Raw genomic sequence first — 13,529 nt, 5'->3', positions numbered from 1 at the left:
AACAAACAAACATGTTGACAAAGAAGTAGAGAAAATGGAACCCCCCTCATACACTGCTGGTGGGAGTATAAAATGGTACAGTCGCTGTCGTAAACATTCTCATGGTTCCTCAAAAATTTAAACACAGATTTACCATACGACCCAGCAATTTCACTCCTGGGTATGTATCCAAGAGAACTGAAAAAAATATGGTCACACAAAAACTAGTACTTGAATGTCATAGCAGCATGATTCATAACAGCCAAAAACAGCCAAAAAGTGAACACAACCCAAATGTCTATCACCTGATGAATGAATGAACAATACACAGTATATCCATGAAGCGAAATTTTATTCATAATTTTATTCCATAAAAAGGAATGAAATACTGATACAAAATATAACATGGGTGAATCCTGAAAACATGCTAAATGAAAGAAGACACAAAAGGTCACATATTATTCTATTTACCTGAAATATCCAGATAAAAATCTATATAGACACAGAATAGATTAGTGGTTGGCAGTGGCCAGGGAGAGGGGGACTAGAGAGTAACTGCTAACAGGTAGGTGGTTTCTCTTTTTTATTTTTTGGTTTCTTTTTGAAGTGATTAAAATGTTCTGGAATTATATAGTGGTGATAGTGGCACAACTTTATGAATATTATGTTAAAAGCCACTAAAATTGGGGCACCTGGGTGGCTCAGTCGGTTAAGCGACTGCCTTCGGCTCAGGTCATGATCCTGGAGTCCCGGGATCGAGTCCCACATCGGGCTCCCTGCTCGGCGGGGAGTGTGCTTCTCCCTCTGACCCTCCTCCCTCTCATGCTCTCTGTCTCTCACTCTCTCTCTCTCAAATAAATAAAATCTTTAAAAAAAAAAAAGCCACTAAAATTGTATACTTTAAAAGGATGAACATTATGTATGTGAATTTATTTCAACATCAAAAAAAAAAAAAAACAACCCCCCTCCTCCCATCCCCAGAAAGCAAAATGACAAGCCACAAATGAGGAGATAGCTGCCATACACGTAACTGACACGAGACTCTAGGAAATAAAAAATAAGAACATGACAAAGTAACAATGACGTAAGGAACACCATAACCCATAAACAAACGAAAATAAGCTCTCACTCCTAAAAAAGGAAACGCCACATAAAACTTCAGTGACAGCTATTTCACATCCGGTTGAAACAAATGATCAGGTGAAGACAAGCATATGCACAAACGAACTTGGAAGGCCGCAGTGGGAATGTGGAACTGAACTGCCATTTTAGCAAGTCTGGTATCATTTAATATACTCGAAGATGTGCATACTCTCAAGTCAAGCAATGCCATTCCTGTGCATGTGCCCTAGAAAATCGGTTTACACATGAACCAGAAACACAGCACCACTGTATGAAATAGCAACAAACCAGGAACAACCCATCCAGTAAGATCAAAAACAGAATGGACAAACAAGATTTGCTATTTATAATCAGACAACGTAGCAGGGGAAATGAGTAGATGCAACTAAGGAAACTAATAGCAAAAAAAAAAAAGTAAGACGGGGCGCCTGGGTGGCTCAGTTGGTTAAGCGACTGCCTTCGGCTCAGGTCATGATCCTGGAGTCCCGGGATTGAGTCCCGCATCGGGCTCCCTGCTCAGCGGGGAATCTGCTTCTCTCTCTGACCCTCCCCCATCTCATGTGCTCTCTCTCGCTCTCATTCTCTCTCAAATAAATAAATAAAATCTTTAAAAAAAAAAAAAAGTTAAGTCAAAGAATATACAAGACATGATTCCATGTACCTAAAGTTGAAAAATATGGAAAACTCAACATTATCTTCTTTAGAAAGACAAACAGATATTCTTAGAATATCAATAAAAGACCAGTAAAATCAAACACTTACTTGTTTCTTTTTCAGTTTAAGGATCTGCTGTTCTACTTTTGCAATTTCTCGATCTACACGATCCATACTCTGTATTAACTCTTCCTTTGAAAGTTTTGAAGGTGAAGCATTTTGATCATCTCCACATGGCTGCCCAGAGATTGGAGAGGATGGAGCTTCATGTTTGCCTCCAAATGCTGGATCCTTTAGAGGAGAAAATCAATAATTTATTCCTCATTAATAGCCAATATTAGTGTGAAGATGCTCTTAACTGAAAAAGTCCATTTTAAAACACAGCAGAGCCATGTGTGCTATTTCTCTATCTGGTATCCGAAAGTAGCAATTTTCATACACGCACACACACAACACACCCTATTGACGTCTATAACACTTTCATAGTGTAGACGTATCATTCACTATTTTGAATATCCTAAAACCTATGTAGAAGGAGGTGGCTAAGAGGCCAAACAGCCTTTAGTGTAACAACAGTGAGACTGTAGACAATATCTGGGGAAATAATAATGCAATCATGACAAAGGAAGATACCAATTTCTTAACCATTTCCTTACAATGGTTCTTCAAAAGGTCTGAACTTGTAGGCTGGGAAAACTACAAACTCCATGTAAAATCTGCATGCCCACCTAACTTAGCAGCTATGATATGGCCAAGAGTTCTAACAAAAAGTTTTCAGACTTTCCAAGGGCCAATAATCAGATACAGAAATGACCGAGGAATTTTGTTGCTACTAACACCTAGGCCTACCCTTATAAAGGGCAACTAAGCCTGCCCACACTATGGGGCACGTAAGATCTCTTAAGCCAAATATGTCATCCATTCCACCTCCAAATCAGCAGAGAACTACAGCAGAAGGAAAACCCCTCCACCCAAAATCTACCACCCTGTCCACACACACACACGCACAGTCTATTAATTTCCAGTCTAAGGTGAAGCTATAACCAATACTGTAAAGCACATGAATTTTAGATTAAGGTTCTAATTTTCTTCAGGCTATAAGAAGCCTAGGATGAGCACAGTTCATAGGACTATCGAGCTCTAAATGTATTAAATAATGATTAAGTAACTGAGAAATCAGTAGTTCTAATCAAGAATGCACATAACTATACCTGGATAGTTGTTCCAAAACACCTTGGAACAGAGATTTCAGCTAAAATATGTGTATTCCTGAAAAATCTCATACTCTGTAATAGTATACGCTAAATATAAGACTTCTGGGGAAAATGGGATTATGGCTATTACTTAAAACCTGTACAACTTTGTCAGCAGAGCACTAACAAAAACAGTAACTATTCTAATGGAGGTAATAATGTACTTGAAGCTCCAGTACCATTTGCAATCAGCCTATAGTCAACCTTTGCTGGCTTTACACTGAGTGGTCCATGCTTCTGTTGTTAAGGTGTAAATCCTTGAGGTCATTTGCTTCCAATAGAAAACAGTATGTTTCATCAAAATAAAAAATCCAATTCAGGGTATAACCATCTTTATCAACTTTAAAAACAAAAAACACAGGAGATTAATATCTTTACGGTTTCTTTTTGACACTTGAATCTCCACTCGTTAGCTTAACAGTGAAAAGCAGAACAGTTCTTGAATGTACTAATTTTCAAATCTTCTTAAGGTCTTCAGACATCATGAAGACTACTTCTTTTAATTATGAGACTGTTTGATCCTGAGAGCTTTGAAACATTAACGTGCAGAAAAAAAAATCATTTATGAACCACCAAGACTTCCATGTTATATTAAAACATTCTCCTACCATATGCATATGAGTTCATTTGTATTATAGAACATGTATAATAGCAAAACAGATTATATTTTGATTCTGCAGATTTTGGAAATGCTCCTCAGGTGATCTGATGCATGCCCTAAGAACTACTATTACAAAGCAGTATTTTCCACTGACTTCTGTTCTAGTTAAATATTTAATAAAAAAACAATTCTTTGAGTGCCTACTATGTGACAGGCACCTAGTAGAAGGTTGAACAAAATAGACATGATGCTCACCCTCAGAGTTTATAATCTTGTGTTGGAACATACTGATAGCTATTTTGGGAAAAGGGTTAGATTCCTACCTCATATCTTATTATCACAATAAAAGCCAAATTATAGCAAACATTTACATGAGAATTATTAGCAAATCTCAGGGAACCTCAAACAAAAAAGGGTATTCGTGTTATCTTGGGCTCAAAAAAGCCAACAGCAAAAGATATATAAAAAAAGAGAGAGAGACTAATGGATTAAAATAAACACAGTCTTCAAAATAAAATAAAATAAACACAATCTTCTATTTACCAAGATAGTAATAAGAAGTTTAAAAGGCAGGGGCACCTGGGTGGCTCAGCCGTTAAGCGTCTGCCTTTGGCTCAGGTCATGACCCCAGGGTCCTGGGATCGAGCCCCACATCGGGCTCCCTGCTCAGCGGGAAGCCTGCTTCTCCCTCTCCCACTCCCCCTGCTTCTGTTCCTGCTCTCGCTAACTCTCTCTCTGTCAAATAAATAAATAAAATCTTTAAAAAAAAAGTTTAAAAGGCAAATGAGAAAAATCATTTCCAAAATGTGAACTCTACAACTCAATATAAAATCAAAAGCATACCGCCAGAAAAATGAAGAGATATGAAAAAACAATTCACAAAACAGGAAAAATGAATAACCAATAAACAAATGAAAAATGTAAATTTTACTGTAAAGCAAATAAATGCAGTTAAAAATTTATCAAGTTAACAATTATTTTTTTAAGCAACAACTATGTCGCATTAGCAAAGCTCCACAAGAATTGGGCACCCTATGCTCTGCTGTCAGGAATACAAATTGGTCCTACTCTCTGGCAGGGCAATCTGGAAACAACCATGAAAGCCTGCAAAATATGTTGACTCTGATCTGAAATTGATTCTACTAATAAGAATTCTTAAGGAAAAAAATAAGAATGAACACCAAAAAAATCAGCCTGAAGAACATGCTCTAATGAACAAATAGTTAACCTACATGTATGACAAATTACTTTGTATCCATATATGGAATACTAAGTAACCCCCAAATATACAGTTGCAAACTTAACTGACACAAAAAGAAACTCATGACATACTTTAGCAAAAATAAAGTTACATACAATGTACAAAGTGGGCACATTAAGATACCCACCCAGAGACAAAGTATCAGAAAGTTAACAACTACCTCTAACTGGTGAGGCTGTAAATTACTTTCTCCTTCAGGCTTATCTATTTCTATAAAAGATACACCTGGGCTTAACAACATTTAAAAAAAATTAAAAACCAACAAATGCTAAATCCCTATTTCAAAATCCCTCTTAAAAAAAAAAAAAAAAGCCATGGTTTACAACTTAGTGGGGGAGAAAAGTAGGACCAGGAGGCAGGAATCGTGGGTTTTCATTCCAACTCAGCAGGCATCACCTACAGCACTTAATTTTTCTTCACATCTGTTTTGTCTACTATCAAATGGAAATAGGATGTACTATGATCCAACATGTCACATTTTAATGAATGAGACTTTAAGATCCCTTTCTGCTAAAAAAAAATCCTACAGCTATAAATAACATCTGTAGTAATTCATTCAGCCATGGAAGAAGACTTTTATTCACTGTATCTTTTCTTTTCTTTTTTTTTTAATGCTGCAAAACATTTCTTATAACCCCACAGACTATAATATATACATTTCACACAGTAAGGCAGGCCTCAAAAATCCCAGAAGTTGAGCTCATTTCTAGCTGATCACAAAAGAGCTTTTCTCCACCTAACCTATTATTTTGCAAATTTTCAAATTTATGTAAAAGTTGAAAGAACAGTATAATGGAAAAGCATTTACCCTTTATCCTTCACTGGTTAACATTTTGCTATTTTTGCATTCTCTCCATATGCACACACCAGCTTTTTTTTTTTTTTTTTTTTTGGCAGAACTATTTGGAAATAAACTGAAGACATATTCACTATCTCTTTTTTTAGGTAGGCTCCACATCCAGTGTAGAGCCCAATGTGAAGCATGAACTCCCAACCCTGAGATCAAGACCTGAGCTAAGATCAAGAGTCTGACACTTAACCAACTGAGCCATCCAAGCACCCCCATATTCACTATCTTTGTTTATTTTTAGAGAGAGGGAGGGGGGCAGAGGGAGAGGGAGAGAGAGAATCTTCAGCAGGCTCCACAGTCAGTGTGGAGCCCAACTTGGGGCTTGATCTCACAACCCTGAGATCATGATTTGAGCCAAAATCAAGAGTTGGATGCTCAACCAACTGAGCCACTCAGGTGCCCCCATATTCATTATCTTTTAAATCACTTTTTAAATCATCTTTTAAATCACTGCCTAAAAACTCAAAGAAAATGTGTAGGTACTTGTTTATCTGATCTCAGGTTGAAAAGGGCCATTAGCTGTGAAGGTAAATAAACATTATGGGAGAAAGATTTGCTAACAAAAAGGGAGGGGGGGCAGGGATAGCAAAAGGGTTAACACTATACTGTTAAAAGAGCATCAGAGAATTAGTTTATTATTTCTAAAACAAATATTTATTTAGTACCTACTAAGTGCCAGGAACTTCCGAATCTGAAGATTTAATGATAAGCAAAATACACAGTTAAAAAAAAAGATAAACTCAGTAACAAAATAAGGGCATAATGCACAAACATGCATTTCACAAAAGGCAAGTAACAAACACAAGAGGTTTGATTTTAGTAGAACCTTCTCATAAATTCACAATATACACTGTTTGAAATGTTACAAAATACAGTTACATAATAAAAGTAGTTCTCTCTAACATAATAGAATTACAGGTCAAACTATGGAGAGAAACCGAATGTGCATCAACTGATGAATGGATAAAAAGATGTGGCACAGGGTGTGCCTCAGTGGCTCAGTCGGTTAAGCATCTGCCGTGGGCTCAGGTCATGATCCTGGGGTCCTGGGATCGAGCCCCGAGTCAGGCTCTCTGCCCAGCAGGGAGTCTGCTCCTCACTCTCCCTCTGACCCTCCCCCCTGCTCTGCTCTGGCTGGTGCTCTCTCTCTAATGAATAAATTAAGAAAAAAAAAAATCTCAAAAAAAAAAAATGTGGCACGTATATACAATGGAATATTACTCAGCCATCAAAAAAAAAAATGAAATCTTGCCATTTTCAACAATGTGGATGGAGCTAGAGGGCATTATGCTAAGTGAAAAAAGTCAGTCAGAGAAAGACAAATACCATATGATTGTACTCCTATGTGGAATCTAAGAAAGAAAACAGATGAACATATGGGAAGGGGGAAAAGAAAAAGAGGAGAGAGGGAAACAAGCAGTAAGGGATTCTTAAGGATAGGGAACAAACTGAGGGTCGATAAGGAAGGTGGGTGGGGGATGGGCTAGATGGGTGATGGGGATTAAGGAAGGCACTTGTGATGAGCACCGAGTGTTGCATGTAAGTGATGCATCAGTAAATTCTACTGCAGAAACCAATATCGCACCTTATGTTAACTAAAATTTAAATTAAAAAAAAAAGAACTACAGATGTTTTTCCTCTGTATTTTCAAATTTTCTAAAGAAACTTTTTTACATAAATTAGAAAAAAATTTATTTTCTTTATAAAAAGTATAAGCACGATAATTGCAACTGAATTTAAGGGGATTATTTTAAATTTAATTTAAATTGAACAAAACTGTGGTTGTCTTGAGAACAACTGACCACATTTTACAGCCCAGGGAGCCAGTACAAAATGCTTGAGAGTTATTCAATAGCAATTTTCCTTTACAGCAGTCCTCAGATTGTTTTCATTTACCAGAAAGTCAAAAGTACTGACTTTAAAAGTCTGGAGCACTAAGTGTGTGGTTTTCAGTTTTGTTTAACAAAATTCTTACTTTCCCATAGCACTAACCTTTAGAGACTGGCATAATCGGACTTTCTTTTAGGCGCTGTGCCTGGATATGGCTAAATAAACATTAGACCAACCGACAACTCCGCAGGGGAAGAGAACAAATATTTACCTTCTTAGCATCTGCAGAAGACCTCAACCCTTCTGGCAGCGTGTGCACTACAGGTAAGACCGCAGCATTGATGCGCTGGAAATGGGGATCAGAAACCTGCTCCAGACGTGGTCGCTTGGATTCCAGGGAATCATGATCCACGGGGGATGGCCCTGGGTGAAACTGTTCATATCCGGTTCTCCTTTCTTGAGGCCTAATACATAAAAAGAAAAGAAACACTTGAAAATTATAAAATGATATACAACTTCCTGCTAACATCCCTGGCTGGACTTTGAAATAAATGGGAAAATTATGCTTACTATTAAAGTGAACCTCCTCCCCGCCCAGAAGAAGAATGTACATAAAGTGCTATTAAACTTCTAATTCTAATAAAAAAAAAGTTTCTTCAGGGGAGATGGGAGTGGCAGTAGTAAAGTGAAAGACATAACAAAAGATTTCAATTTGCAGAAACTTTAGAGTTGCTGAGAAATATCCCTAAAACACTATTTTTAAGCCTATGCCGTAATAATTGAATTTAGTATGATCTAGACTAGAAGAGCCACCATTTTGAACCAATAATAAAAACAAGCAGGAAAAAACAAATCTCCCAGCAACTGTACATGGAAACACAAATGACTTGAGTTGTGAGGTACTAAGACTTAAAGATGAGTCTCTTGAGTGGAAATGTAACATTGCTTCGAAATTTTGACCCCCAAAATACGCATTCTGCCTAGCTTCTGCAAGTACCTAAGCATCTTAAGTGTCAGGAATCTGTCTGATTCCTTTACGTGAGTACTGTGTGCGGATATTCATTAATTTCACTTTCCCTTTCCTACCAAAGTATTTACAGAAGCAACATTTTACTTTGTGGCCAAGCTTTAAACAAATGTCTCACAAAACATTTCTCAATGAAAAGGATTATCACTGGGTTTCCTATTTTCTTTAACTTTTTTTTTTTTAAGAGAGGGGGACAGAAGGAGGGTGGACAGAGAGAGTGGGAGAGAGAATCCCAAGCAGGCTCCACACCCAGCATGGAGCCCAATGTAGGACTGAATCCCACAACCCTAAGACCATGACCTGGAACGAAATCTAGAGTCAGGTGCCCAACAGATTGAGACACCCAGGCATCCCACCACTAGGTTTCCTTTTTAGAAGAGATGATGAAACAAACCCTGAGGTCTATAAAATTATTATATTTCAAAAATCTGCGAGTGCCTGGTTGGCTGAGTCAGTTAAGCGTCTGCCTTCAGCTCAGGTCATGATCCCACAGTCCTGGTATCAAGCTCAGCATCGGGATCCCTGCTCAGCAGGGAGTCAGCTTCCCCCTCTCCCTCTGCCGACCCCCGCTTGTGCTCTCTCTCTCTCTCAAATAAATAAATATTTTTTAAAAAATCTGAAATCTCATTCAAGACATAAATCCCACTATCTTCTTAAAATTCACAATGATGTCACAAAATATAGTGCAGTAGAAAGCCTTAGGAAGAAGACAAGGATGGCTGCTTTGGCCACTTTTTTTTTTTTTTTAAGATTTTATTTATTTATTTGCCAGAGAGAGAGACAGCGAGAGAGGAACACAAGCAGGGGGAGTGGGAGAAGGAGAAGCAGGCTTCCCGCTGAGTAGGGAGCCCGACACGGGGCTCGATCCCATGACCCCGGGGATCATGACCTGAGCCGAAGGCAGATGCTTAACGACTAAGCCACCCAGGCGCCACCTGCTTTTGCCACTTGTATTCAATATAGTACTGGGAGTTCTTGTCAGAACATTCAGCAAGAAAAAGAAATAAAAGGCCTCCAAATCTGAAAGGAAGACATAAAGTATTTCTATTGAGATGACATGATCTCATATGTAGAAAAATATCAAGAATCCACCAAAAAAAAGTTAGAGCTCATAAATGAATAAAGCAAAACTACAGGATATAAATTCAACGTGCAAAAATCAGTTGTATTTCTATATACCAGCAATGAACAATCCGAAAATGAAATTAAGAAAACAATTCCAGGGATGCCTGGGTGGCTCAGTCATGATTAAGCATCTGCCTTCAGCTCAGGTCGTGATCCCAGGGTCCCGGGATGGGGGGCCCGGCATCGGGCTCCCTGCTCCGTGGGAAGCCTGCTTCTCCCTCTCCCACTACCCCCTGCTTGTGTTCCCTTTCTCGCTGTGTCTCTCTCTGGCAAATAAATAAATAAACTCTTTAACAAAAAGAAAGAAAGAAAGAAAGGAAAGAAAGAAAGAAAGAAAGAAAGAAAGAAAGAAAGAAAGAAAGAAAGAAAGAAAGAAAGAAAGAAAGAAAGAAAGAAAGAAAAGAAAACAATTCCATTTATAATAGCATCCAAAAGAACAAAAGTTAGGAATAAATTTGACCAAGAAGGCCCAAAACTTATACACTGAAAACCACAAAACATTGCTGAATTAAGGAAAACTGAAATTAATACTAAGACATCTCATGCTCATGTACTAAAAGCCTTAGTATTGTTAAGATGACAATACTACACAAAGCTATCTACATATTCAATGAAATCTCTATCAAAATCCCTGTGGTGTTTTTTTTGACAAATAGAAAACCCCACCATAAAATTCATATGGAATCTCAAAGGACCCCCAATAGCCAAAACAATCCTGGAAAAGAAATAAAGTTAGAACTCCTACTTTGCAATTTCACAACTTACTACAAAGCTACAGTAATCAAGAGTGTGGTACTGACGTAAGGGTAGACATATAGACCAAGGCAATAGAATTTAAAGCCAAGAAATAAACTCCCACATCTATCATTAGTTGACTTTTAACAAGTGTGCCAAGACGATTCAATGGGGGAAAGAACCATCTCTTCAAGATATGGTACTGGGGAAACTACATATCCTCGTGCAAAAGAAAGAGGATGGACCCTTATGATAGACCACCTGCAAAAATTAACTCAAAATAGATTACAGATTTCAAAGGTAAGACCAAAAATTCTACAACTCCTTGAAAAAAAACAGAGAGAAATCTTCCTGACCTTGGATTTTGCAATGAATTCCTGGATATCAAACCAAAAGTCCAGGAAACAAAAGAAAAAAAAAAAAACGGATAAATTGGAGTTCATCAAAATTTCAAACTTTAGTACATCAAGGGACACTATCTAGAGAGTGAAAAGAAAACCTGGAAAATGGGAGAAGTTATTTGCAAATCATGTATTTGATAAGCTTTTTATAAAGATTTTATTCATTTATTTGAGAGAGAGAGAGCACAAGCAGGGGGAGGAACAGAGGGAGAGGGAGACTCCCCACTGAGCAGGGAAGCCTGACTCAGGGCTTGGATGCCAAGATCCCAGGATCATGACCTAAGCTCAAGGCAGACACTTAACTGATTGAGCCACCCAGGTGTCCCCTTGAAAAGCTTTTCATATTCAGAATATATAGAACTCCTTCCCACACTGAACAATAAAAAGACAACCCCCCCCAAAAAAAAGAAAAAGAAAAATGGGCAAAGGATTTGATAGACATTTCTCCAAAGATAAACAAATGCAAATGGCCAACAAACTCATGAAAAGATGGTCAACGTCATTCATCATTATGGGAACACAAATCAAAAACCACAATGAGGTACCATTTAATACCCAGTAGAGAGGCTTAACTTGTTTTAAGAAAGGGGGGGGATTACAAGTGTTTACAAAGACGTGGAAAAATTGGAACCTCATGCACTACCACTGGGAATGTAAAACTATATAGCCACAAAATTCTACAGTTCTTCAAAAAGCTATACAAAGAATTACCGTACGACACAGCAATTCCACCTGGATGTATGAGGTATATATCAAAAAGTACTGAAAACAGGGACTCTGATACAAAGATACTGAAAACGGACTCAAACAGACACTTGTACAACAAAATTCGAAGCAGCATTATTCACAGTAGCCGAAAGGAAACAACCCTTGTCCACCGACAAAGGGATAAACAAAATGTGGTATATAGATCATCCAGCGGACAATTATTCTGCCACAAAAAGGAATAAAGTTCTGACACATGCTACAATATGGATAAACCTTAAAAACATTATGCTAAGTGAAATAACCCAGACACAAAAGGACAATTATTGTATGACTCCATTTGTATGAAATAATTCATTGAGAAAGAAAGTAGATTAGAAGTTACCAGGGACTGAGGGGGGCGGGGAATTACTGCCTAATGGGAACAGAGTTTCTCTCTGGGGTAATGAAAAAGTTCTGGAAATAGTGGTGATGGTTGCACAACATGGATGCACTTAATGCCACTAAACTGGAACATTTAAAAATGGGTAAAATGGCAAATTTATGTTACATATATTTTCCCACAATAAAAAGTTCACACACAAATTAATTCTTAGAATCATGACTAAGAAAGACTAGCCTAGGAACTAAAGAGAGATCCGAAAGGCTAACACAAAAATTTTATATTAGAAGGTTACTACTACTTGAAAGGATGATTTATACTTTTTCACCAGTTACTCTTTTCCATTCACTCAACTCGCTGGACTCTGACTTAAGTCCCCATCGCTTGTTTCATGGTTATTACAAGAGGTCACCACTCACTAAAGTCAGCAATGACCTCCTGAAACTGAAAGCAAAAGAATATTTTTAGACATATGCTGACCTGTCCTTTACTTACTCCTTCCTTCCTGAAACTCTCCTGCCTCTCGGGTTCCAGGACACTGGAACACCCTGCTTGTCGTGGTCTAACCTAACAGTCTTCTGCTGGCACACGCGACAGTTCTCCACAGGGAACACGAGCACAGATCATTTTAAAACCGTCAACTTCCAGAGATCTTGAGCTTCCTTATCCACTCTTCACCTACACTGACTACTGAATAACAAACCTGGAGCTCTCTGCTTCTCCCACAACTGCGCTTCTCTCGATGCGCACACATAGAAAGCTTCCGGCTCACCCTTCTTGGACCTTTCATGGAAGCACTGGCCCCCAAGTGTACGTACCTCCAGGGCTGCAAAGAAACAAATCCTTTTGCAAGCCAACAGTTCCCAAACGTCTGCCATCAACAAAATTGAAGAACTTAACTTGTTTACTAACATTTTCGTCTCAGATAAATATGTGATTTAGGATATATACCTCATAAGACATTATTTTTGTGGATAAGGTTTCGTGGTACCTTTATCAAAATAAAAAATCAGAACAGAGTATATGCTGCCTTTATTCTATCAATGGGTAATATGTTGAAAACAGCCCCATCTATCTCATTAAAATGCATGGATGCATTTCCATGAAATTTTACTTATATTTGATAAATTTGTTTCTTGTTTTCTTAAATGACTGCTGTTTTGATCTTGAAATAATATTTCAATCCAGAAGTTTCTTTAATAGATCATCTTTTAGAAACAGATACTTTTACATATTGTTGTTGTTGTAAGATAGGTTGATCAATAAATGACTCTGAATAACCAAAACGAATCACATTAGGATACATTTTGTGAAAAAAGAAGAATGAACATATGAGTTCCAAGGGAAAAAGGAACAAAATAAGAAGTTCTATTAGAGACAAGTTTGTTCATATATGGTATCATTTTAAGTGGATGAGGGTATCAAATCACTGTGGTATTTAGATTCTACCAGATACGTTTAAAAATGTATCACAGCAGTTTTGCTTTAAAATGCCAATATTTTCAATATGACAAATTATATTCATCTTTTAAGACATATAAAAAACTTTAGATGTCAACTTAAAAATGTACAATACAGCTTTTCAAAATTCTTTTGAGAAATAT

At 37.5% G+C, this 13,529-nt stretch overlaps 1 protein-coding gene across 18 annotated transcripts in view; it reads right to left on the bottom strand.

Annotated features, from left to right (window-relative positions):
- Positions 1-13,529, bottom strand: part of NCOR1 (nuclear receptor corepressor 1) — a 158,138-nt gene that overhangs the window by 106,962 nt on the left and 37,647 nt on the right. For all 18 annotated transcript variants that reach the window (XM_064582692.1, XM_064582686.1, XM_064582689.1 and 15 more), the window contains exons 4-5: positions 7,822-8,014; positions 1,864-2,046 (exon numbers count right to left, since the gene is read on the bottom strand). In XM_064582692.1, coding sequence (XP_064438762.1) covers positions 1,864-2,046; positions 7,822-8,014 — 376 coding nt within the window. The remainder of the gene's footprint in view (positions 1-1,863; positions 2,047-7,821; positions 8,015-13,529) is intronic.

The sequence above is a fragment of the Mirounga angustirostris genome, unplaced genomic scaffold, assembly GCF_029215605.1.
Source record: "Mirounga angustirostris isolate CCGP_5_RB_7025 unplaced genomic scaffold, mMirAng1.0.hap1 SCAF_17, whole genome shotgun sequence".
In the NCBI taxonomy this organism is placed as follows: Eukaryota; Metazoa; Chordata; class Mammalia; order Carnivora; family Phocidae; genus Mirounga; species Mirounga angustirostris.
This window is presented reverse-complemented; position numbering and strand designations above follow the sequence as displayed.